Source organism: Notolepis coatsorum (genome assembly GCF_963971535.1).
Source record: "Notolepis coatsorum genome assembly, chromosome: 2".
Lineage (NCBI taxonomy): Eukaryota > Metazoa > Chordata > Actinopteri > Aulopiformes > Paralepididae > Notolepis > Notolepis coatsorum.
The window spans coordinates 90,864,915-90,892,750 of NC_140166.1; the positions used below are offsets into that span (position 1 = coordinate 90,864,915).

At 44.3% G+C, this 27,836-nt stretch overlaps 1 protein-coding gene across 1 annotated transcript in view; it reads left to right on the plus strand.

The window, feature by feature from the left end:
- The window catches only part of pcdh17 (protocadherin 17), a 147,572-nt gene that overhangs the window by 58,747 nt on the left and 60,989 nt on the right, over positions 1–27,836 (plus strand). Inside the window, 3 exon segments of the mRNA XM_084308746.1 lie at positions 9,882–9,940; positions 10,663–10,757; positions 10,760–10,834. Coding sequence (XP_084164872.1) covers positions 9,882–9,940; positions 10,663–10,757; positions 10,760–10,834 — 229 coding nt within the window.

The following is a 27,836-nucleotide window of genomic DNA, read 5'->3' on the forward strand; positions in this document are numbered from 1 at the left end:
GTGCAAATTACATCATGATATGGCAAGAGAGAGAGAGAGGGAGATTTACAGAGATATGGGGAGGGGGGAAGACAGAGACGGGGGCGAGGGAGAGATGGAGAGAGAGAAAGTGAGAGATAGAAAAGGAAATGGGGAGAGAAAGAGGGAGGGAGAGACATAGAGAGAGAGAGAGAGAGAGAGAGAGAGAGAGAGAGAGAGAGAGAGAGAGAGAGAGAGAGAGAGAGAGAGAGAGAGAGAGGGGTAGACAGACAGAGAGGAGGAGGGAGAGAAAGAGAGGAGAGAGAGAGGGAGAGAGACACAGGCAGACAGACAACAAGAGAGGGATGGTTCCCTCCAGTTTGGGATCCAGACTGCAGGAAAACACTGTAGTCTCCAGCTGAATGAAGACTTGACGACGGATATATTTGAGCTCTTTACTGCTGATGCCGTGTGGAATTTGTACAATCCAGTATATGTTGGATTTCTCTGTTTACTAGTTTGATTGTGTGTATTAGGGATTACTCTGTGTGTGTTTGCTTGTGCGTGTGTGTTTGTGTTTATGGTATGGATCCATGCAACATGAAGCCCCTTGTGTCTGGTCGATGAGCCCCATGTCAAATAAAAGCCTCCTGATTCAACACAGCATCCATATGCCTCAGTGCTCCACAAATAATGTTTCTCTCTCTCTCTTTTTTTCTCTGTCACTCTCTCCCTCTCTCTCTCCCTCTTTCTCTCTTTCTCCCTCTCTTCCTCTCCCTATCTCTCTCCCTATGTCTCTCTATCTATCTATCTTTCTCGCTCTCTCTCTCTCTCTCTCTCTCTCTCTCTCTCTCTCTCTCTCTCTCTCGCTCTCTCTAACTCTCTCTCTCTCTCTCTCTATGGGAGAACACATGCTTTGTGGCACAGTATTCCTCTCAGCACTATTCAGTGTTGCATTGTACCAGTGTAGAAATGGAAATATAAATTAATGTGCATATTTGTAGGGCTGGATGACTGTTATGTTATGGTGTAGGGCTGGATGACTGTTATGTTATGTTATGTTATGGTGTAGGGCTGGATGACTGTTATGTTATGTTATGTTATGGTGTAGGGCTGGATGACTGTTATGTTATGTTATGGTGTAGGGCTGGAGGACTGTTATGTTATGTTATGGTGTAGGGCTGGACGACTGTTATGTTATGGTGTAGGGCTGGAGGACTGTTATGTTATGTTATGGTGTAGCGCTGGAGGACTGTTATGTTATGTTATGGTGTAGCGCTGGACGACTGTTATGTTATGGTGTAGGGCTGGATGACTGTTATGTTATGTTATGCTGTAGGGCTGGATGACTGTTATGTTATGATGTACTGTAGGGCTGGATGACTGTTATGTTATGCTGTAGGGCTGGATGACTGTTATGTTATGATGTACTGTAGGGCTGGATGACTGTTATGTTATGGTGTAGGGCTGGATGACTGTTATGTTATGATGTACTGTAGGGCTGGATGACTGTTATGTTATGGTGTAGGGTTGGAGGACTGTTATGTTATGTTATGGTGTAGGGCTGGAGGACTGTTATGTTATGGTGTAGGGCTGGATGACTGTTATGTTATGGTGTAGGGCTGGATGACTGTTATGTTATGGTGTAGGGCTGGATGACTGTTATGTTATAGTGTAGGGCTGGATGACGTATGTTATGTTATGGTGTAGGGCTGCATGACTGTTATGTTATGGTGTAGGGCTGGAGGACTGTTATGTTATGTTAAGGTGTAGGGCTGGATGACTGTTATGTTATGTTATGGTGTAGGGCTGGATGACTGTTATGTTATGGTGTAGGGCTGGAGGACTGTTATGTTATGTTAAGGTGTAGGGCTGGATGACTGTTATGTTATGTTATGGTGTAGGGCTGGGTGACTGTTATGTTATGTTATGGTGTAGGGCTGGATGACTGTTATGTTATGTTATGGTGTAGGGCTGGAGGACTGTTATGTTATGTTATGGTGTAGGGCTGGATGACTGTTATGTTATGTTAAGGTGTAGGGCTGGATGACTGTTATGTTATGTTATGGTGTAGGGCTGGGTGACTGTTATGTTATGTTATGGTGTAGGGCTGGATGACTGTTATGTTATGTTATGGTGTAGGGCTGGATGACTGTTATGTTATGTTATAGTGTAGGGCTGGATGACTGTTATGTTATGTTATGGTGTAGGGCTGGATGACTGTTATGTTATGTTATGGTGTAGGGCTGGAGGACTGTTATGTTATGGTGTAGGGCTGGAGGACTGTTATGTTATGGTGTAGGGCTGGACGACATGGGCAACATATATAACAATATCTTTATTAGTTTTGATGGCATAATGAAGGCATTTGACACTAATTGACAGTATTTAGTTTTACAGTAAAACTGGGTTTTTTAGTCTTTATCTTGTAATACAGCTGTCATGGTACTATTTCATTCTAAATGCTATGTTTTATTAAAAAAAGATGTATCCTACTGCAAGTATTTTTTTCATTAACTTAAAAACATACATTATGTATATAGGCCTACATGTATTATTTATATATCGTGGACAACTGTATTGCAAAAATCTATACCTTTGTCCATAAGGGTATAACTTGCTATGCTGGTTATGTTATGGCTAACCAAACTTGCTGTCACATTAAAGGCCTTGTATTATGAAGAATGGCTTTTGCCTAGTCTTGGCATCGATTTGGCAGACTGAATGTTTTTTAGCTGGAGGCAAATTGCATACGTGCCGCGGTCATGTGGAATTTCCCATGATTAATAAACTCATGACAACACTGGTATTACCAGTGACACTGGACATTTGACTAAATAATGCTCAATATCTGCAGAGCACTTACTTTGATCTTTAACCCTTTCTCTGCCACGCTTATATCCATCCTTATACCATCCTCTGCCAGCTCTATTTGTCTATGGAGATGTTCCCCTTCTTTGCAGGGCTATAACTTTTTAAATTGTATTGCTAAATTGACATTACTATGGCCCATTCAACATCAAGTATCTATCGTTTAGGATGTAGCAACCTTCTACTTTTTCATTCACACATTATTACTAAAATATGGTATAAATATGTTTTTATCGTTTTCTGCAGCATCCCATAGAACGTGAGTTATAGCCATGAATACATATATTAGATCATACCGATTAACAATTTCAATTGTACAAGGTGCTAAACATCATGCCTCATCATCTGCTGGTGACCGGAGGGGGGGGGGGGGCTTTATAAGTCCGTGGCCGACGTTAAATTATTTATGTAGTATGTAGTGTTGTCACGATACTGGAATTTCGACTTCGATACCGTTTCGATATAAAAAATATATATATATATATATATAATATATATATATATATATATATATATATATATATATATATATATATATATATATATATATATATATATATATATATATATATATATATATATATATATATATATATATATATTATTTTTTTTTTTTTTCTTTTTTTTTAAACAAATTTAGCTTTTGTTGCTGGTTGATTCTCCTCAGCTTCTCTCTGGTACTATAAGAGAAGATAAATATAACACTTTTAAAACCCTTTGTTTATCTTTAGATCACACATTTAAAAATAACTGTTCATCTCACTTCAATCATTTTAATTGCAGATGCAGAACATGGTATTTTCCCAAGCAGACAGATGTAAACACTGTAATCTGTGTTGCATGTACCTGACAAACTGAACTGTTTGTATTACAGTTAGTAACAGTTTCGATTTTTATTTAAAGATAACAAGAGCGAGAGAGATAGAGAGAGAGAGAGAGAGAGAGAGAGAGAGGCTATGCTCGGAGCATTTTAGTAACGTTACATTTTCAACAAGATTGCTGCTATTTAAACACTTCATGGAAACGGGGTAACGTTAACCTTATGTCGACTGTAGTATTGTATGACTTCAACATAACGTTTAAACGTTAACGTTACTCCGTTTCCATGCAGTAATTGTAAAAGTGGCCAGCTAAGCTAACGGAGCTAACGGCTAGCAGTAGCTAGCTCTAACGTTACAACGAATCAGCTGTTGATATTATGTGCCATCAGTAGACCGTATCATGTATTAAACTAGAGTTAATGGTTTAATGCTTCAGTCACAGTGACGTTGAAAGAGCAGCTGTCACGAACCTCTCATTTCTTTATGGAGATCCTCGTTGGCACTGCTCTAACACCGCTTGCAAATAGCATTGGGGCAGCTTTAGCTTGTCCTTCGTTGTTTACTCAAACCCGAAGTACCTCCAAACAGCACTTCTGCTGTTTTCTTTATCCACAAGCACAAGTTGCGGAGGCTCTGCATCTTCAGCTAAAATGTTTGTTTACTAACTGAAGACGGCTCTGTGAGGGGGAGGGCTGGACTCGGAGCAGGCGGAGGGGCAAGCGTGCTCTGAACAGCGCGTCAACAACTTGAGGTAGAACACTCGCCAGCTGGTACCGATACTGCAGAAAGTATCGGTATTTCGGGAAATGAGTATCGAAACCATTTTAAATATTCAGTATCGATATGTATCGATACTTCGATATTTTTGACAACACTAGTAGTATGGGTGAAATATAGATCAGAGCAGTTTGTATGTATAATAATAATCAAACACGCTGAAACTCACCGCAGCTTCCTCGTAGCATTGGGCGATCAGCGTGGAGCAGAAAGTTCGCTATTATGGGATGTCAATCTAGTTGGTCCAGTTCCAGGTTGTATAATACTATATATGTCCAAATCATGTTGTTTATTGAGTTAGGGCAACCAATCGATTATCCAGTGTGTCGAGATGGAGCCCCGGGAGCGATAGCGAGTGGCCGGACGAAATATGGGTGAGCACCACTTCCTGCCGCTCACTTCCGGTTTTGGCGATTCGCCGATCGGCCACCAGATGGCGGTCTTGAACCGTTGGAGAGTTGAGAGGAGATCTATAGGAGATATCAAGTCTCCGTGGGTGAAATATGATTGCCATGACAGATTTTTGAAATATTGATCTTATTTGTTTTATATATATATATATATATATATAAAGCATATGCACCGGTGGGGGCAGTGGGCAAGTAATGCACTCAGTATCACCGACTGCCACGTCAAGCCTAATAGGTACTCATTGCAAATTCACCAGGGTAGTTACCTGAAACAAGCCATTTGTGAGCCAGGAACGTTGCCTACCTAATCTACTGCCCAGTTTGTAATTAGGGGTCCAAGCAGCAAAGCTGCTAAAGTTGAATTGCCGCCATAGTTTTTTCCTCCTAAGGCTTTTTCAATTGTTGTCCTATAAACACCATGGCTGTCAGACACCGTGAGGAGCTTGAGATACACAAACTGAAATGAGGAATGTTTATATTAATAAACGGCCGCTGTCAACCGACTTCTCGAATAAAAAAAAGGGTGTCTCTTAGCACAAAATTGCCCATAATTCATCAATATTTTATGCAATCATCATGATATTGAGGTAGATATGTTGAGTGAAGGTATATGATCATGGGGACAAAACCAAAACCATTTTACGTCGCTCCACGGGGGGCTTACAGTGCCAAATTATTTTTACTTCTTGTGAAACTTTACAAAACTGTGCACACAGGTCCAATTCTATGCAGAACTAAGCATCATAAAATATGGGATCAATAGTCCTGATTGTGGCACTAGAGCAACAGCCTGTATCTTTGAAAATTCATAAAAAATCAATAGTATGATGAGAGGTCTCTAATCGTCTGAGATTGTCCACCAGAATGAAATGAGACATGCAATGAGATGAAACTTTCATACACATGTAACAATGGTCAATTATGAAGTCCATCACTCTTTTCCAGAGAGAGAGGGAATTCCTCTATGGTTTGGGTGGCATTCTCCTTTAACACATTGGGTGCCAGCAACAAGAAATCTTGTTGTTGGCCGCCATGCGTTGAGTGCCAGTGAAGAGAAATCTCGTTATTTAATCGTTATTTCTTTTATTAGCGATATCCATACATTTTTCATCCATCCAGCTTCACGGTATCATTGGGACTGGCTCTGACCTCGAAAAGGGCAAATACCGCCCCCTATCGTCTCCCGGATGGTATTGCACCCATTGGATTGGAGTCAATGAAAATGCATGAGAGAAAAAAACTCCGGATTCCACATTTTACTTCTGAGCCATGTAACCTGAGACTAGGGCTGGGCGATAAAACGATAACGATAACTATCGCGATAAATTATTTCCTCGAAATAAACATGAAACGTGGTCGCAAAGTTTCGATATATCGATTTCCCAAGCTTGGATATCAGCACACGCGCACTAACAACCAATCAGTGAAGGAAATGGCGACAGCGAAGGAGACCCGCGGTGCACCTCTGGGTAGTAAACAAGGCTGGCTAGGATCATTAGCTTTCACGCCGCTATTTTATAGTTTACGTGTGGATTGGGTGTGGCGTGCATTCTGAGGGTACGGTTAGAGTAGTGTGGGGTATGCTGCGCCGCGGTGGACGTCGTTGCAATGTATTGGGGCGGAACGGAGTATTTTAGGGTGATAGTTAGTACATTGGAAACAAGGCTGGCTAGGATCATTAGCTTGCACGCCGCTATTTTATAGTTTACGTACGGAGTGGGTGTGTGGCGTGAATTCTGAGGTAACGGTTAGAGTAGTGTGGGGTATGCGGTGGACGTCGTTGCAATGCATTGGGGCGGAACGGAGTGTTTTAGGGTGATACATTGTCGTGGAATACACCGCTTGCTCTGGCTAACTGTGTTAGTTCCATTCTTATAATGCATATGATCCAGTGGCGGTAGGTTGCCCCCTGGTGGAATATAATAATATATGCACTGGGCCGTGTTTACTGTGTAAAAGAACGGCGCCGGACATAAGAAGTTAATTAAACTTGACAGAAATTATATCGACAATAATTATCGATATTGAGTGATATGAAAACTATTTTATTATTTTATCGCGATAACATTTTTGGCCATATTGCCCAGCCCTACCTGAGACTATTGCATTCATTGAGGCAACCAAAAGCAGCGTGGATTATCTGTTTCGAGGTCTAACGTTGGATCAATAAACACGATCGATATTTGGAATGGCGATCAGGAATTGGAATAATCTTTTTGCAGAACATCTGATCTGAGGTAAGGAATCTATTTGACCAGTATTGGGTTAATCAGAGTTGTTTTTCCACAGCGTTCACAACGTGTCCCCTATGTGTGTATGTGTGTATATGACGTTAGCGCTGACCAGGTCATGGATAATCGATTTTTCAGCCCGCTTCTCTAACGTGCATAAGTACACATATACTATCGATAATCTAGTGTTTATTTGAAAACGATTCATAAATAGGCCGAAAAATTACAACGTGTTTTGTGTATTCCAGTAAAGGGCTATTTTCGCGGATTTTTCTGGAATCACTAGAAATCTTCAAAACTATACTCGTATTCAAAACGGTATAAAACGGAAATGTACTGATGAAAAAACTATCCGTTTCATACATGTTGACTGCAAGCAAGTCATTGATAAGCAACGGTTGTATTAGACACATAGCCATCATTTAAGATATAGTTTATGCGTTTGCAAATATCCCCGTCCTCTCATTGACTAAAGCTCTGGCACTCAAGTGATAAATAGCGCACCCCCTGCCGGCACACAATGTGTTAAGAACCACTGATCGACAGCTGTAGTCAGGCCTATAAAGTCCACACAGTCTCTGGGCTGCTCTCTCATTTCTCCTCTACTCATCACAACACTCTTTTAATGCATATGGTCTACTCATCACAACACTCTTTTAATGCATATGGTCTACTCATCACAACACTCGTAATGCATATTATCTACTCATCACAACACTATTTTAATGCATATGATCTACTCATCACAACACTCTTTTAATGCATATGATCTACTCATCACAAAACTTAATTCATATTATCTACTCGTCACAACACTCGTAATGCATATTATCTACTCATCACAACACTCTTAATGCATATTATCTACTCATCACAACACTCTTTTAATGCATATTATCTACTCATCACAACACTCTTAATGCATATTATCTACTCATCACAACACTCTTTTAATGCATATTATCTACTCATCACAACACTCGTAATGCATATTATCTACTCATCACAACACTCTTTTAATGCATATGATCTACTCATCACAACACTCGTAATGCATATTATATACTCATCACAACACTCTTAATGCATATTATCTACTCATCATAACACTCTTAATGCATATTATATACTCATCACAACACTCTTAATGCATATTATCTACTCATCATAACACTCTTAATGCATATTATATACTCATCATAACACTCTTAATGCATATTATATACTCATCACAACACTCTTAATGCATATTATCTACTCATCATAACACTCTTAATGCATATTATATACTCATCACAACACTCTTAATGCATATTATCTACTCATCATAACACTCTTAATGCATAATTCTCTACTCATTTATTAAGTAAGGGATAATGTATACATTATACAAGGTCATTGTCGCAAAATAATTGACCGACACTGCGTTCTGGAACACCGAGGCGACAATGACCGAGTATAGCTATACATTATCCCGCTTATTACATGGCTAACTTACTAACAATATACCTAATTCATTTTACACCATCGACAAGACGAGATCAAATGCAGACGCAGTTGTTCTGTGGCTCCTCTGTCACCGCCGGCAGCCGGCAGGTGTGTGGACTTGATTGCACTGATGTAGTGCAGCTGTGCATAATGTTAAAGCTTAGCTTTCGTGACTGCGATCAAAATGCTTGATTGTGATTGGTCAATAGCGCTCTGTTGCCCCTAACAGCGGTCATTATTGCGAGTTGCCCATGACAGCCGTGAATTATCGAGAAATAATTGACCGCTGTCAGGGGCAACCGAGCGCTATTTTGGCGAATGTTAAAACGCCATGTAATAATTTGTAACATTAGCTACAACAACTAAAGCTTATATATTGTCAACTATTCACGAACACAAATAGTTTTTCCTTAACGACAATGTAATAGCTATTTCATGTGAAACGGACTATCATTGTGGTGTTTGTTGGTGTTATATTTATTAGCTGCTTGCTAACGTTGGCGCCAGTGATGTTCGCTTCACTTCTTACAAGACTAGACACCATGTCTTACGAGAGGCTGTTATATATTAACCTTTCCAGGTTGTCAAAGGGGTCAAATATGAATTAACCTATGAATGTTGGAAAAAGTTGTGGTGGGTGGTCGAAACAGCCAAACTGCAAAGAAGAATCAGTTAAGCATGCACATAAATAAAAGCCACTATACTCAAGATGTTATGCTCTATTTCAAATACATTTAATGTGTGTATTTGCTATCTATATAAACAACCATATGCCTCAGAGAATGTCTTTTATTAGTCATAAATAGCTAATTCCGTGTAACTCTCCAATCGACCGCAATTCACTCAGCACTTACCGCGCCTCGAGCGTCCTCTACTGGCCAGAGTAGAGTTGATCCTCTCGTTACCTACACACACACACGCACGCACACACACACACGCACACACACACACACACACACAGCACGCACGCACGCACGCACGCACGCACGCACGCACGCACGCACGCACTCTCTCTCTTTAGCGAGAGACTTCATTCATGATTAAACGGCCCCTGCTCCTGGTGGGTGGTAATCCGGTTTGAAGTCCAGCTCTGCGGGCCACCACTGAATATCTAATTGGCCTGGTGCATGTAGCCACTGATACACTCAAAAGTGTGGATGGCGTTGAGCTGAAAATACCCCCTGCTCGTGTACTCCAGCTCAGTCCCCACAACCTTCTCCTTTCGTCGCTACTCTGCATTATTAATTGTTTTGTGTTCACAGCAGGGAACTCCTATCTAATGTAGCTCAACACGCAAATATCTCTTTTTCTCGTCCCCCCCACAGACGGACAATTTCCCCACTGAGCCCAACTACATGGGTAGCAGACAACAGTTTGTACAGAGGTAAGTGTTATTAAAGAGCGTCTCTACCTTTGTCACTGCCTCTCCTTCTCCACTAGCCTCCTCTTTCTCCGCGCCCTCTTGTTATAAGTGCAGTGCTTGCTGTAGTGAACCTCTGCTGCCACTAAAGTGCCTTGTCTCCATTAGCTATGTTCAGTCTAGCTGGGGCTAGCCATGGTCTAGCATGGTATGGTGGCCAGAGCTAAACCCTGGCGAGTGGAGACACGGCTGCAGCACGGCTAAACCTTGGCTAGTGGAGACAAGGGAAAGCTGTGAAAGCACTATCCCTCACTTAATTGACTATAATATTACACTAGACACCAATAACTAAAACATCACATACACCTACTGCTCACGCACTTCACCGTAACACACTGCCAATTTATTATGGAAAATGCCTGCAACATAAATTTTGGACCAACATTTTTACATGATAAATTCATTAATCAAAAGTTTTTGGGGAAAAGAAATACATATAAAAGATCTGTGGATGTATTATTCCCCTCCCCCATGCTGCTATGATTCCCGAATTTCCCCCAGAGGGGATCAATAAAGGAATACCTTATCTTATCTAAAAATGGTTTATAGTTTTGGGATATGCTTGAGATCATTGTGCAAACTAAATCAGCATCGTGGGTCTGGTGGCGGTGTACCCTGTTACTGTAATAGCCCTGGTCTGTTTTCTGCTCCCCCCCCCCCCCCCCCCCCCCCCCCAATTTGTCCAGCAGTTCGACGTTCAAAGACCCTGAGCGAGCGAGTCTCAGGGACAGCGGCCATGGCGACAGCGACCAGGCCGACAGCGACCAGGACACCAATAAAGGCTCTGCTGCGACATGTCTGCCAAGGAAGCCCTCAAGATGAAGGCCACGGGTGTGAAGCCTCCCCCTCTGGAGCAGGGTGAGTCCCTTTATGCCTCGTTTACACTCAAAGGTTGCGGCAAGCCTCCGAGCTCGTGCGACGCCTACATGCAGCTGACGTGGACGGCGCAGAGCTGTGATTGGCCGCTGCCCTGGGCCGGGCTGGGCTGCGTACGTGTTCCTCTGACGTACTTCCGTATTTACCATTTATCATCTATCGATCGTTTTGAACTACGTTACAAACACGGAGCAAATCGAAAGAAAGACTAGCAGAGGAAGTCCGAAATATAGCCATTTTGTGGACACAATGCAGCACGGCCACCTAGTGGTTCGGCAGTGTACTGCAACCTGCACGTTGAACGACGTGGAAGTATGTCGGTCTAGCTCCCACACGCATAGTGTCAGCGACAGCCGATGTTGGAAGCGTATGTCAGCGTTTATTGGCCCCTGCCCCGTCCGCCCGCTGCTTAAGACGTGACACGTACCAGACGCACACACTCCAACTAATCGGGTGTCGATCTGTTCGCCGGCCCTGGTGGTGCTGACCTCTCCTCCGTTTGACTTTCACTTGTCTCCTTTCAATCTCCTTTACTTTATTAGCTTTACATTTTCTCATTTATTGTTCCCAGTGTGTGCGTGTGCGTGTGCGTGTGTGTGTGTGTGTGTGTGGTGTGTGTGTGTGCATGCGTGTGTATGTGCGTGCGTGCATTCTATCCACGTCCTGGGTTTATCAAAGCAGACAAGCCTATTATGTTTTTATAAGCCTAGCCACTTCAGACCCTCCATTTAGCCCCCCTCTCTCCTGCCCCTCCCCGTTCCCCCAGCGTACGTCTCTGAAACTTTGATAATGGAACATGGAAAATGACTTAGGGAGCGGCAGCCGTGTAGTTTCTTAGTGCACTGATTAAATATGATAATTATTCTAAGCGCCGTTGGGCGGGCAGATTACACATGACATGTGTAGGACAATAACTCCCTAGATGTGAGTCTCAGATACACACCACCTCCTCTTCCCTCCTTGTGCGTATTGCACGGCCAGGGGAGGTCGGGAGAAGATACTAGGTGTAGCCCTACCCTGGGGTTCTCAATGGGGGCGGTCAGAGAGTTTGTGTGTGCGTGTGTGTGTGGGGGGGAGGGGGGGGGGGGGATTGAGATGCTCAAAGGGGGCGCTAGTTTATTCTATTTACTTATCATTGTTTAAATATCATGACGACAACTTGACTGGAACCAGAGAGGAGCCAACATGCAGTGAAGCACAATCAAAATCCAAAATCCCACTTCAGAAAGAAAAGGTTTACCTTTGTAATGTTTAATTTATTTTATACACACTTGGTAGGAAAAACTTAAATGAGTACAAATCAGAATCCAGGATTTATTGTGTCTTATTGTTAGAACCTTCATTTAACACTGACAGACTTTACTGACCCAACAAAGCCAAATAGAAACATGGCTCATAATGTCATAGATACCCATGATAAACACGTCAGATAGGGGGGGGGGGGGGGGCGTTATGGAACATGCACATCAGATAAGGGGCGGGGGGGTTATGGAAGCAGCGAAAGAAGAGGGGGGGGTGTTATGGAACATGCACGTCAGATAGGGGGTGTTATGGAACATGCACGTCAGACAGGGGGCGTTATGGAACATGCACGTTAGGGCTGCACGATTAATCGGAAAAAAATCAATTCATAGACCTATGTGATCTCATTTCTAAATTATGACGAATCTATTTTTTTTTTTTTTTTATGTAAACAGTTTTGCTTTATTTTTTTAAATTATGATGAAGAATAAGAATCATGTGAGAGAATCGTGATTCACATTTTAGCAAGAATCGCGCAGCCCTAATGCCCGCCAGACAGGGGTGTTATGGAACAAGCACGTCAGACAGGGGTGTTATGGAACATGCACGTCAGACAGGGGAGGGGGGTGTTATGGAACATGCACGTCAGACAGAAGGGGAGGGGGGTGTTATGGAACATGCACGTCAGACAGGGGAGGGGGTGTTATGGAACATGCACGTCAGACAGGGGAGGGGGGTGTTATGGAACAATGCACGTCAGACAGGGGGGGGGTGTTAGAACATGCACGTCAGACAGGGGGGGGTGTTATGGAACATGCACGTCAGACAGGGGGGGGGGGTGTTATGGAACATGCACGTCAGACAGGGGGGGTGTTATGGAACATGCACGTCAGACAGGGGAGGGGGGTGTTATGGAACATGCACGTCAGACAGGGGGGGGTGTTATGGAACATGCACGTCAGACAGGGGGGGGTGTTATGGAACATGCACGTCAGACAGGGGGGGGGGTGTTATGGAACATGCACGTCAGACAGGGGAGGGGGGGTGTTATGGAACATGCACGTCAGACAGGGGGGGGGTGTTATGGAACATGCACGTCAGACAGGGGGGGGGTGTTATGGAACATGCACGTCAGACAGGAGGGGGGGTGTTATGGAACATGCACGTCAGACAGGAGGGGGGGGGGTGTTATGGAACATGCACGTCAGACAGGAGGGGGGGGTGTTATGGAACATGCACGTCAGATAGGAGGGGGGGGGGGTGTTATGGAACATGCACGTCAGACAGGAGGGGGGGGGTGTTATGGAACATGCACGTCAGACAGGAGGGGGGGGTGTTATGGAACATGCACGTCAGACAGGAGGGGGGGGGGGGGTGTTATGGAACATGCACGTCAGACAGGAGGGGGGTGTTATGGAACATGCACGTCAGACAGGGGAGGGGGGGGGTGTTATGGAACATGCACGTCAGATAGGGAGGGGGGGGGGGGGTGTTATGGAACATGCACGTCAGACAGGAGGGGGGGGGGTGTTTATGGAACATGCACGTCAGACAGGAGGGGGGGGGGGGTGTTATGGAACATGCACGTCAGACAGGAGGGGGGGGGGGTGTTATGGAACATGCACGTCAGACAGGAGGGGGGGGGGTGTTATGGAACATGCACGTCAGACAGGAGGGGGGGGGGGGTGTTATGGAACATGCACGTCAGACAGGAGGGGGGGGGGTGTTATGGAACATGCACGTCAGACAGGAGGGGGGGGGGGTGTTATGGAACATGCACGTCAGACAGGAGGGGGGGGGGTGTTATGGAACATGCACATCAGACAGGAGGGGGGGGGGGTGTTATGGAACATGCACGTCAGACAGGAGGGGGGGGGGGGGTGTTATGGAACATGCACGTCAGACAGGAGGGGGGGGGTGTTATGGAACATGCACGTCAGACAGGAGGGGGGGGGGTGTTATGGAACATGCACGTCAGACAGGGGGGGGGTGTTATGGAACATGCACATCAGGCAGGATGGGGGGGGGGGTTATGGAACATGCACATCAGACAGGATGGGGGGGGGTGTGTTATGGACATGCACATCAGACAGGAGGGGGGGTGTTATGGAACATGCACGTCAGATAGGAGGGGGGGTGTTATGGAACATGCATGTCAGACATGGGGGGGGGGGTGTTATGGAACATGCACGTCAGATAGGAGGGGGGGTGTTATGGGACATGCATGTCAGACAGGGGGGGGGGTGTTATGGAACATGCACGTCAGATAGGAGGGGGGGTGTTATGGAACATGCATGTCAGACAGGGGGGGGGGGGTGTTATGGAACATGCATGTCAGACAGGGGGGGGGGGGGGGGTGTTATGGAACATGCACGTCAGACAGGAGGGGGGGTGTTATGGAACATGCACGTCAGACAGGAGGGGGGGGTGTTATGGAACATGCACGTCAGACAGGAGGGGGTGGGGGGGTGTTATGGAACATGCACGTCAGACAGGAGGGGGGGTGTTATGGAACATGCACGTCAGACAGGAGGGGGGGTGTTATGGAACATGCACGTCAGATAGGGGCGGCGTTGACCCGACAAAGGTTTAGAACCACTAGGCGTGTTAACGGCGCTGTAGACACGGTATCCATCCATCGTGATCATCTCGCTGCCAGACTGAAGAAGCCATTACCGGCCAACATGGATGTATCCCCACAGAAACACAAATCCACAGAAAGCGTATTTCCCCCATGAAGAATTGAAACTGAATGACTGGATCCAGAAGTGGAATGCTATATCGGTAACACGGATTCTCCATAATGGCACTATTAATCCACGGAACAGAAGGCCTGGTTTCGTCCCTAAGCGGAAGGACAATGACAATTTGTGCAACACTCTGCGCCTACAGTATGCATGTCTGACTCTACCTTGTCTCTCTCTCTCTCTCTCTCTCTTTTTTACAATGAAAGACTCAACGTTTGGCAAGAGAAATTGGCCAATTAAAAAACTCCATATGTTTCTCATTTTGAAAATGTTCCTATTTAATCGTCCATGAGAGACTGAAAGAATCACATTTACACACACACACACACACACACACACACACACACACACACACACACACACACGCACACACACACACACACACACACACACACACACACACACACACACACGCACGCACGCACACACACACACACAGCCCTTGTGACACAGTGTGTTAGCTCAGAGCGCTACATGTTCAGCACCACTCGTAAAGTCAACCCAGCGCGGACCGTCACAGACAGACACAGTTGGCCAAAGTGAATTACTGCTTCTGGCTCTCTCTCTTTCTGTCTCTCTCGCTCACTTCCCCCCTTTCTCTCTCACTGAACGGAATCCTCTTTTCTGTGTTGTCTTCGATCAGTGTCTGTTGGACTATCCAAAACCAATTTTCCACACACTGATGCCCGTGCGCCCACACACACACACACACACGCGCACACACACACACACACACACACACACACACACACACACACACACACACACACACACACACACACACACACACACACACACACACACACACACACACACACACACACACACACGTGCGTGCATACACACAGACATACACACAGGGATGTACATGTGTGTATAAGTGCACACACACACGTCTGCAACGTCCAGTTCCAGCATCCCCCCTCTCTTCCAGTGTCTCCCCCTCTTCCTAGTGTCTCCCCCTCTCTCCCCTTCTTCCCAGTGCCTCCCCATCTTAGTGTCTCCCCTTCTTCCCAGTGTATCCCCCTCTTCCTAGTGTCTCTCCCTCTTCCCAGTGTCTCTCCCTCTTCCTAGTGTCTCTCCCTCTTCCCAGTGTCTCCCCCTCTTCCTATTGTCTCCCCCTCTTCTTGTGTTTCCCCCCGTAGACCCAGCAGATGTCCTTGTGTGTCTCCCACGTGCGTTTCTGTCTCCCAGTCATACGCCAGCTGTTTGTCATCTGTCGTCACCCCCAGCTGTTGTCAATCAGTCATCGTCCCTGTGTGTATTCACGTTCCATTCCCCCCTGTCAGTCAGTGCTTGTACAACAGTCTGTCTTTATGTAGTCTGTCTGTTAGTCGCTATTATTGTTAGTAGTTCTGTGGCCTGTCTGGTCTGTCAGAGTAGCTGGTTAGTCTTCTGTCATCCTGTATCCTGCCTGCCTGTCAGTCTTCCCCTGTTCTGTCATCCTGCCTGCCGGTCAGTCTTCTCCTGTTCTGTCATCCTGCCTGCCTGTCAGTCTTCCCCTGTTCTGTCATCCTGCCTGCCGGTCAGTCTTCTCCTGTTCTGTCATCCTGCCTGCCTGTCAGTCTTCCCCTGTTCTGTCATCCTGCCTGCCGGTCAGTCTTCTCCTGTTCTGTCATCCTGTATCCTGCCTGCCTGTCAGTCTTCCCCTGTTCTGTCATCCTGCCTGCCGGTCAGTCTTCCCCTGTTCTGTCATCCTGCCTGCCGGTCAGTCTTCCTCTGTTCTGTCATCCTGCCTGCCTGTCAGTCTTCCTCTGTTCTGTCATCCTGCCTGCCGGTCAGTCTTCCTCTGTTCTGTCATCCTGCCTGCCTGTCAGTATTCCTCTGTTATGTCATCCTGCCTGCCTGTCAGTCTTCCTCTGTTATGTCATCCTGCCTGCTTGTCAGTCTTCCTCTGTTCTGTCATCCTGCCTGCCTGTCAGTCTTCCTCTGTTATGTCATCCTACCTGCTTGTCAGTCTTCCTCTGTTCTGTCATCATGTTTCCTGCCTGCCGGTCATCATTAAATACAATGTTGGTTTCCCCCGTCATCTGCCTCCTCTATCTTCCTAACACTCATACACATACACGTACAAGTGCACACATGTGCACGTGCGCACACACATGCACACACACACACACACACACACACACACACACACACACACACACACACACACACACACACACACACACACACACACACACACACACACACACACACATACACACACACACACACACACACATGCACACACCAGTCGACCTGTATTTGAAACTTAAGTGAATGGCTGTAACCTAGTCTCACCCTGTTTCTCGCCCATCGATACCATCACACACACACTCTCACACTCTCACTCTCTCACCCCTCTACATCTCCACCTCTCCTCGTTGGGGAGAATCGATGGCTTTGAGATAAGGCAGCTAACTGCCGGCTGTGTTTATCCAATAACATGGGGGCTTGGCCGGGCCTTGGAGGGTGGGCGGGGGGCGGGCAGACGGCATGGGGGTGGTGCCGTGGGGACGGAGGGGAGGGTGTTGAGCTTCATGCTGGCAGCACTCCAGGAAGTCTTTATGCAGCGAGGAAGACAAAGGCACCAGGTGGTCATGTCCTTTTTAAAGGCCCTGTGAGATTAAAATAGATAGTTTACGTTTTTGCCGGACCTGGGAATCCAGAACAGAGCAAGAGTGTCAGTCGCTTACTGAGTGAGTGAGTGAGTGAGTGAGTGAGTGAGTGAGTGAGTGAGTGAGTGAGTGAGTGAGTGAGTGAGTGAGTGAGTGAGTGAGTGAGTGAGTGAGTGAGTGAGTGAGTGAGTGACTGACTGACTGACTGACTGACTGACTGACTGACTGACTGACTGACTGACTGACTGACTGACTGACTGACTGACTGACTGACTGACTGACTGACTGACTGATGACTGACAGTAGGTCAGTATTTCCTGATGTATGGGATATATGCAAATATGCACATATATTTAATGACGAAGTGCCTCATTTGCATATATAAACAATAAACATACAATTCAGAAAACTTGCAATATATTTGTTCCTAGTTTATATGTACATAACAAACTGGGAAAGTTTCATAGTGATATCTATTCAAATATTTGTTTAGCCTATTAGGGGGTACTGTCTTGCTTTAACCCCTACATGCTCCTGATAGTGGAGACAAGGCCACAGCACGGCTAAACCCTGGCTGGTGGAGACAAGGCCACAGCACGGCTAAACCCTGGCTGGTGGAGACAAGGCCACAGCATGGCTAAACCCTGGCTGGTGGAGACAAGGCCACAGCACGGCTAAACCCTGGCTGGTGGAGACAAGGCCACAGCACGGCTAAACCCTGGCTGGTGGAGACAAGGCCACAGCACGGCTAAACCCTGGCTGGTGGAGACAAGGCCACAGCACGGCTAAACCCTGGCTGGTGGAGACAAGGCCACAGCATGGCTAAACCCTGGTTAGTGGAGACAAGGCGTAAGAGTTCTATCAGTTTCTTGCATTGGATATCAATTAATCATCGATTTCATTGCTTTGTTTCCTTTTACAAGTTTGCTTGATCGACTTGTGTGTTTGATGCTATTTACTTGTCCTTATTGAAGAACAGATATGGACTGGGTGTAACGTTAGCTTCAACTTTGCCTAGTGGTGGATGCTAGCTGCTATCCGTTAGCTTTAGCAGCTAATTAATGCTAACTATTTCAATGGAATGGAAAATGCTAAAAAAAAAAGAAGAAGAAGAAGAAGAAGAAGAAGAAGAAGAAGAAGAAGAAGAAGAAGAAGAAGAAGAAGAAGAAGAAGAAGAAGAAGAAGAAGAAGAAGAAGAAGAAGAAGAAGAAGAAGAAGAAGAAATAAAAAAACAGATTAGCGCCATATATGAAAACACAGATTTGGGTCGGTTTACTTTGCTTTGTAGTTAGTCGATTAGTCGAAGCTTTCTAACCGAATAGGGTTAATTTGATAGATTTGGTAGTTTATAGCAAGACGATTTAGCGATTGAACAGAAAATTGCTATTTGCTACTGTAAACACCAATCAATATCCGCAACAAGTGCCTCCCTAGCTTCCTTTTTATTTACATATGCATACTGCTAGCTGTTTCACAGGGTGTTTAAAGCAGACATAGGCCTATGTGTGTTTTCACTTTGGTCAGTAATAAGAACAAGCAGGGAGTGTTACTGTGTAAAGTCTGTGATGATTCACGCTTTTAACTCGCTGTCTAAAAGACAAGGATATGAATGTGTTCTTACTTGATGAACATCGGGAATGGAATTGTTAGTGTGTGTGCATGTGTGTGTGCATACAATAGATGTGTTTGAAGTGACATGATGTGTGGTTCCATAACTGAACACACAGCCTACAGATAAAAAAATAAAAATCAGGTTTACCATTGTGTTGCTGTCATAATTATGTCTTACACTCACTCACACACACACACACACACACACACACACACACACACACACACACACACACACACACACACACACACACACACACACACACACACACACACACACACACACACACACACACACACACACACACACACACACACACACACACACACACACACTCCTCGCCGCTACACATGTGTTCAGTTAAAGGGGAACACCATTCAAGTTACAAATCCTAATATGTTATTTCCACAGTCTAGAAAAGATCAATCAATATCTGTGAACATGATCTAATTTCTCATAAAGCCAGAAACCAGAGAAGTAAGACTCAAACTTGTGATGTCAAGTCTGGAGCTGTTTCTTTTCTTACATATTTCGATATATCAATCACTTCATCATTAGTTCTACATAACCAAGTACACCTTCAAACACAGTCTTCAAATGTCCTCCAACAAGATAATTTCTTCTGTTGAGAAGGACTAGGGAGTGATTGGGGAGTTATTGGGAAGTGACTTTGTGGACCCACGGAACGTTTGTTTGAGTGTTTATACCTAAATGAGCTTTATTCTATAATAGTGTTCTCAGTTCTGAAACAGAAAATGTACCTGTATAATCAAAACGTTCCCCATGGGTGTTCTCAGTGTCACTGATAACATCTTTCCCAATTCAATGTCAGTGGAGCAGCTTCAGACGTTACCCGTGGTGACATCATACGTTTGAGTACTCTAGTGTTTGGATTTGGGAGAGAGGGTGGCTCAGGTTAGACCAGAGGAATAAAATGCATGTATTCTGGAAATTGGGCCTTAGTTCCCCTTTAACACTTTCAGGGCCATTCACATATATATACGTTATTGGGCGCCAGCGGTTAACGGCCAAAAACGTATATATACGTTTTTGGATCGTTTTCCCTTTTTTAAATTTTAATATCCTATTCAATGTCAGGGACCTGTATGTTGCCGTTACAATGCATACTGGGACTCCGAAGGTGCAGTACCGGCCAGATCTTGCTAGTAGGCAGTATCGAGAGTGCAGTAAACCCTGTTCCAAACCGGGTGCTACCTTTAAACCGCTCCGGGCACTCTTTTCTAGTAATGGGAAACCTAGGGCTTCACTCGATCACATTGAATCGTTTTCGGGACCCCTGATCCATATGTTGTGGTGGGTTATGTCGTGGACCAGATGGGCATAGGATGGCTATCAAATAATTGGAATATTCTTTTTGGAATACCATCGACCACAGGTAAGGACAATCTGACGTCAATTTCAGCTTGATGTGCAAGGTTTTCATACCCATCCCCCTGATCGGCATGTGTTGTGGTAATAACGAATGCCGTTATTGACAATCAATTAATCAGAAACTACCCCCCCCCCCCTTTCATGCATGCATGATGAAACATAATACCTATCATATGCATTTGATTTGAAAATAATAGCGTGTCCAGGGACGAAACACCAATGGTTTTAGTAGAATTATACTCATATTCACCACGGGATAACGCGTGAACGTATTCATGAAATCTTTTTAATTTTGTTTGCATCTTGAACGGAAGATAGTTACTGTCAAATGACAATGGTATTGTATCCATAGCTATAATATAAAATATAGATTTAGCTCTACAAACAACGTGACGCACAGTGAAACTATGTAATGAAAACCTGGCCGTGCTATAGCTAGATGGGGAAATCAAATGGCCCCCGAATGTGTTAAAGACAACACATGAATCTGCCTGAAATGAATCAGGATAAAATACTGTAGTAGGGCTAGGGCTATATGTATGTATTTTTATGATTTCTCACTGCTTGTGAATTTAGTGCACATTAATACATACTTGTACATACATGTACAATACATATATTGTATGTATGATTCAATATGATTAAGAATTATGCTATGTATAGTAATATGTTTGAGGGAAAGGATATTGTCACGCTCTGATTTGAATACAACTTGGTGGTTTTGTCTGTAAATGTCATATCTATTTTCATGATTATTAGATTCGATTAGATTCAATTAGATTATATTAAAATGTATTGTCATTATACAGCACAAGTACAGTACAACGCAAATAAGTTTGGCATCCAACCAAAGTGCAAATGTAACAGTAAAGTACAATAGTAGTATACAATGTGCATGTGATTAAACTGTGTATAAAATATATAAATGAGTACTACTGAGTAATAGTGCTAATCAGATGTATGTACAGAGTTATAGTATTATTATGTACAGTGATACAGGTATACAAACACTATGGTAGTAAGTCATACTGGCCAGTGGTAGTAGTACGAGTAGGTAAGAGATACAGTATACATGTACAGATATAGATATAGTATTTACAGGTATGTAAACAGGATTACATGCAGGTATACAGACAGATGTGGATTATATGTTGTGTGTTTGACCCCAGGAAGAGTAGCTGCTGTTCTGCACCAGGGATCCTAATGGAATCACAAATCATCTGACGTCAGTTCAACACTCATAAGAACGTAAGACCTTGAGAGAGGAAGGCCTGTTGTTGTTGTTTATTTTGGCTATTGGCTTTGCACGCTCCTGTGGTTCCCACCAAACTACCTCCTGTTTGGTATGAGTCACAAGATGGCCACCTCTTGCCTGGTAAACCCAGGAATAGTCTCCCATCTGCCACTTAGCCTCACAAGTTGGCCGCTCGCGCAGAAGCACTTCAATTCTCACAATAGTGGTAGGCTGTAGTAGATGAGAGAGAACTCAAGATAGAGAGAAGGAGAGAGAGAGAACTGTTTAAGTGTGGTAGAGATTATATTTTTATGTGAATTATTCACACCATGTCGGCGTTGTTATCTTCTGTGGTCGTGTGAGACGGAGCAAATGTGAATCGTGAACCCATTGTGACGTGCCAGTGACAGTGGACTAACATTGATATAACGTTGATAACAATAGTCTACCCATATAATTTTGTATGATAGCATGTACAATAACGCTGTATACACCATATATATATATATATATATATATATATATATATATATATATATATATATATATATATATATATATATATATATATATATATATATATATATATATATATATATTCATATTTACTTTATATAGTACATCTGTCTATATATACTGTACCTGCATATAATCCTTTTTACATATTATGTATTTACTATATCTATATCTGTACGTAACATATCCCTTACCTACTCTTACTAGTTACGCTGCTGGCCAGTATGACTTACTACCATAGTGTCTTTATACCTGTATCTATCACTGTACATAATAGTACTATAACTCATACCAGTTTAATCACCTGTACATTGTATATTACTATTGCACTTTACTGTTATATTTTCACTCTGGTTGGATGCCAAACCTCGTTTCGTTGTACTATACTTGTGCTGTATGATGACAATACATTTTAATCTAATCTAATCTAATCTGATGTAATATCGGAGGTGTGTTATTTAATCAAGTATCATTCTCAGGTTAACGTTAGATAGAAAATAACTTCTGTAGCTTAGTTTTTCCATCAGACTTTGCGTATAGTCTTAACAGGAAGTTAGGCTCTATATATAAGCATGCACACACACACACACACACACACACACACACACACACACACACACACACACACACACACACACACACACACACACACACACACACACACACACACACACACACACACACACACACACACACACACACACATGGATATAGGCAGAAGTGAAAAGAAATAATGGCCGTCAGAAGTCACAGACCCCTGGGGGCCTGTTGTTCCTGCAGACTTGTTTTCTTTGCATCTCTCCACACCTCTTCAAGCATCACAATTACAGCCCCCCCACCCTCGGATCTCTCTCTCTCCATCTCTCTGTCCGTACCTGTGTGCCTGAGAGGAGAGCGTTGGCCTGCAGCAGCATTGCCGGGCCGCTGCGGCCTCATTCGCTGAGGCACAAACAACATAACTAGGAGTTCGCAGAGCGAGTGGCAGTGTGTAGTTCAAACCCTCATCGATCCCCAACCGGGCTGCAATACACAGCTCCCGTAGCTACAAGGTTGTGGCCTTGTGTGGAGCCCCGTGTGGCCTCGCTATTTTCCTGTTGTTCTCTCTCTCCCTATCTCTCTCTCTCTCTCTCCCTCTCTCTCTGTTTTCTCTCTTCAACTTTTTCTCTCTTCTCTATTATTCTCTCACTTTTATTTTCCTTCGCACACCCTCCTCCCTCTCTTCTCGTTACATTGGTCATGGCGCTGTGTCATCAGTAGAACAGACGGCGTTCCTGTTTCCCATGATTCTAATTGCCTTTCGAGTTTAAATAAAGGTTTGAAATTAAATAAAATTATATTCTGCTTCTTCTTCTTCTTCTTCTTCTTCTTCTTCTTCTTCTTCTTCTTCTTCTTCTTCTTCTTCTTCTTCTTCTTCTTCTTCTTCTTCTTCTTCTTCTTCTTCTTCTTCTTCTTCTTCTTCTTCTTCTTCTTCTTCTTCCTCTTCTTCTTCCTCTGCCTCTTCTACTTCATCATCTTGTTCCTCCCTGATTATGTTATGCTTTCCTCTCTTCCCGGAGGCTGAGTTCCTCTGCACCAGGGGCAACTCTGGAATTGATTAATTAGGCAGACCAAATTGCTAGCTATGTATTAATTAAGCTTAAGTGTATCGAATGCATTTTTTGTGCCAGTTTAATTGGTGATTAATTGACGCTCCGATGTGCCTCGCGGCAGACGCTGATCTGGGGCCTGTCTGGCTCCGTCGTCGGAGTGGCTGGCAGTGCACTCGCTCGCCTCTCCGCGGAGATGACTGCCACCGAGGCTATCTCCGACAGACAGTGGCGGCGCGGGGAGATGTTACCCACTGATACGGCCCGTCCGGGGGAACGAGAGAGAGAGAGAGAGCGATGTCGGCGGAGGAGGGAGGGTGGGAGGGAGAGAGGGAGTCAGGGGTATACCATTAGACACAGTGAGAGTGTTCTGGCTGACCTATCCTAATTAGCCGTGATTGGAGCGCGATAATCAAATTGCCTCACACCTTGTTTTAAAGGGACGGGTGAGGGAGGGGGAGGGGAGGGGTGAGGGGGGGTGGAGTGGATAGAGAGAGAATAAGCTGCTCCTTTGACACGCCAGTGGAAGCCAATGCTTCTGACCTTCCTCTGGTGTTTGTGACAGCGTAATGGGAATCCCCTCCCCCTCCATCACGCAGCAAGCTGCAGCTCATAGAGGGGGAACGTCACGCTTCATCACCCACGCTTACACACCACTCGCGCACACATACGCAAATGCACAAACACTGGTGCAAACACACCACACACACACGCATGCACAACACACACACATATCATTGTGTTGGCACTACCTGAGACTGATTGATTGACTGGATTATGGCCATGGGGGAATGATTGGATTGACTACACCACGGCATGCGCATCTACGATTGCGTGCATGTGTGAGCGCGTGCATCTGCGCGAGCGTGTGTGTATTTCGACGAAATGTCTGCACAGATATTTGCTTGAATTCCTGTTCAATAAATCGAAAGAGAGTAATAGCGTCTAGCGTACCCGAAAAATAAACGCTGAGGTTGCCAGTGATTTAATCCCTTGCAAATGTGACATGTTTGTACTTTTGTAAAAACCTACGTTTTTTTTGCTGTTTAGTTTCCCCCCAGATAATAACAGTCGTGTGTGAAGCCACCTGGCAGTGATCTCTGCCACATGACCAGCTCTGTGTTTTAAAACCACATTGTTTGTGTTTGAGTGCCGTCTGTCAGAGAGAGGAATAAAAACACTGCAGGCTGGACAGTAGATTCACACCTGGTTCGCTCTCCTTTGTTTACATCACTAGACTGTCAAGGTGAGTGTTGAAGTATTGAGGGAAGGTATTCAGACGGAATGCGCTCCCCGACGTGGCCGTGTACCGTTACGTTCCTTCGCAACGGTTTTTCCCCATTTTGTCACAGAATTCTTCCTCTGTGCCGTTTGACCTGTCGTCTGGTAGACGCATTCGATTTTAAGTCGCTTAGCTTAAGTCGTTCAGTCAGAGTCCTACGAATTGCACTTATTGAGGCTTTAATCCAGTTTAAATATTGAGGCCTTAATCCAGTTTAAATATTGAGGCTATAATCCAGTTTAAATATTGAGGCTATAATCCAGTTTAAATATGAACCCGTCTTCCCTGGCGGCAGCGTTTGCATCTGAAGATTCTATTAGTATTACTCTACTGCAATCTCTCTCTCTCTCTTTCTCTCTCTCCATCTCTTTCTCTCTCTCTCTCTCTATCTCTCTCTCTCTCTCTCTATCTCTCTCTCTCTCTCTTTTCAAAGCAATTAATTTTGAAAAGTAAAACTTTTGATAACAATGATAATAAAGAAAAGCAATTCCAACAGATTAATTGACTGGTCAGAAGTCAGATCAGATGCCCTTTTCACACCCGTCGCCATGGTAACCGCCCCCAACCCCCCACCCCCTGCACTCAGGCCTTCAATAAACCTTTATCTGCCTGTTGGAAAAGGCTACTCCATTCAACATCATTCATATTTCAGGGAGCGAGAGATGCAGAGTGAAGGGAGGTCGTTCCCAGCCTAACAACAGAAGGATGCCTCTTTCTTGACCCTGGTGTAGTCTGAGAATGGTGAACTTGAAATTATTATTTTAGTTTTGCCCGTATTCCACTTATAGGAGGGTTTTTTAGATTAATTATTTCACACGGAAAAAAGAAACATATATACCAAAGATTACAAACATGGTAATGTATTTGTACAGAATCCCTTGGGTTTAAGAAGGTAATCTGCCCCCATGCTCCTCATGCTGCAGTGTACTTAATTGTCGACATGTTTTGTTGTGAGAAATGGTGCACTTGATGCATACTAAACACTAAATATGTACATTCTGTCCACATACATACACACTCTCTCTCTTGTTCTCTCTCTGTCTCTATCCCTCCGTCTCTCTGACCCCTTTCTCTCTTTCTTCTTCTCTCTCTCTTTCTCCATATATCCCACTCTATCTCTCTGCCCCCCCCTTTCTCTGTGTATCTGTCTCTCTCTCAGTCTCTCTCTTGTTCTATATATATCCCTCTCTCTGTCTGTGTCCCCCTTCTCTCTTTATATCCCTCTCTTCTTTATATCCCCCTCTCTCTGTGTCTTTCTCCCGCTCTCTCTTTCTCTCCCTCTCTGCCCCCCCTATCTCTCTCTCTCTCTCTCTCTCTCTCTCTCTCTCTCTCTCTCTCTCTCTCTCTCTCTCTCTCTCTCTCTCGCTCTCGCTCTCTCTCTATGTCTCTCTCTGAGTGGATTTGGCTTTGAGGTGTGTTTACTGTCTGACTGCCACCAGTTTCGCAAACCAGTAATCACATTATCATGGTGTTGAGATAGTTGATGGCTCCCGCTGAGAGGATCCTGGGGGTAGGAGGACACTGTGAGGGAGGGAGGGTGAGAGAGAGAGACAGAGAGAGAGATAGTGAGAGAGAGAGAGGGAGGGAGGGATGGAGGGAGGGAGAGAGAGACACACACACAGTGTCCCTCCTACACTCTCTCTTTCTAGGTCTTTCTCTCACACTCGCACCGGTACACTCACTCCATCCCACTCCCTCTCTCTCTCACTCTTTCCATGTCACTCCCCGCTCACACAAACCGGCGTGGTATTGATGGACTCTCTCTAGTAATCCTGTCTCTCTCCGTTCCGTCATCCATCGCCGTGCCTCGAAAGAAGTCGTGTTTCAATTCAAAATCTCCATAGAAACAAAGAGAAAATGAGATTCAAAGTGTGGAGATCCCTCCGTATAAGCCTTGCTCGCAGGATAATCCTCATCTCTGGACACGTGACTTCGAGGCTTGGCTACCCCCCCCCCCCCCCCCCCCCCCCCCGCACACACACAAGTTCATAATTCACCTCCTAGTCATTACTGAATGTATACATCATCGCTGACAACAACAAATGCAGCACAATAATGCCTCATTGATTCACAGTCAAGTTAAATCATTATGAACGTAACACAGAAAAATGGAGCGGTCAAACAAATGGCCTTTTCATCACGTCAGTCGGCGGCGTGTGAACTGAACCCCGGCGGGCTGGAGTTATGAGGGTTTCTTCAGTCTTCACTGAAAAATAGAGCCAAAACGAGTCGGGGGGGGGGGGGGGGGGGGGAAATTATCGAATGGTTTTATTTTTACTTGTATTGCGATTGTGATTCATGATATTGTAGAGAACGATAACGCTTGAGATATTATTCTCATTTTCTCTACAAAGTATTGGAAAACCTGTTAAAATTATCACAGTGTGATGTTAGCTGGGATTCGATTCGATTCGATTAAAATGCATTGTCATCATACAGCACAAGTACAGTACAACGAAAATAAGTTTGGCATCCAACCAGAGTGCAAATGTAACATTAAAGTGCATTAACAATATACAATGTACAGGTGATTAAACTGGATATAAAATATATAGAGTACTACTGGGTAATAATAGTGCTAATCAGATGTATGTACAGAGTAGTAGTATTAATATGTACAGTGATACAGGTATGGCCAGCAGCGTAACTACTAATACTAATAATAATAGTATCTACAGATATGTAAACAGGATTATCTCACTCACTCACTCATTCATAGTTAACCGCTCTTCTTGTTGATGTAATTTGAAAACATAATAGTATAGACTTC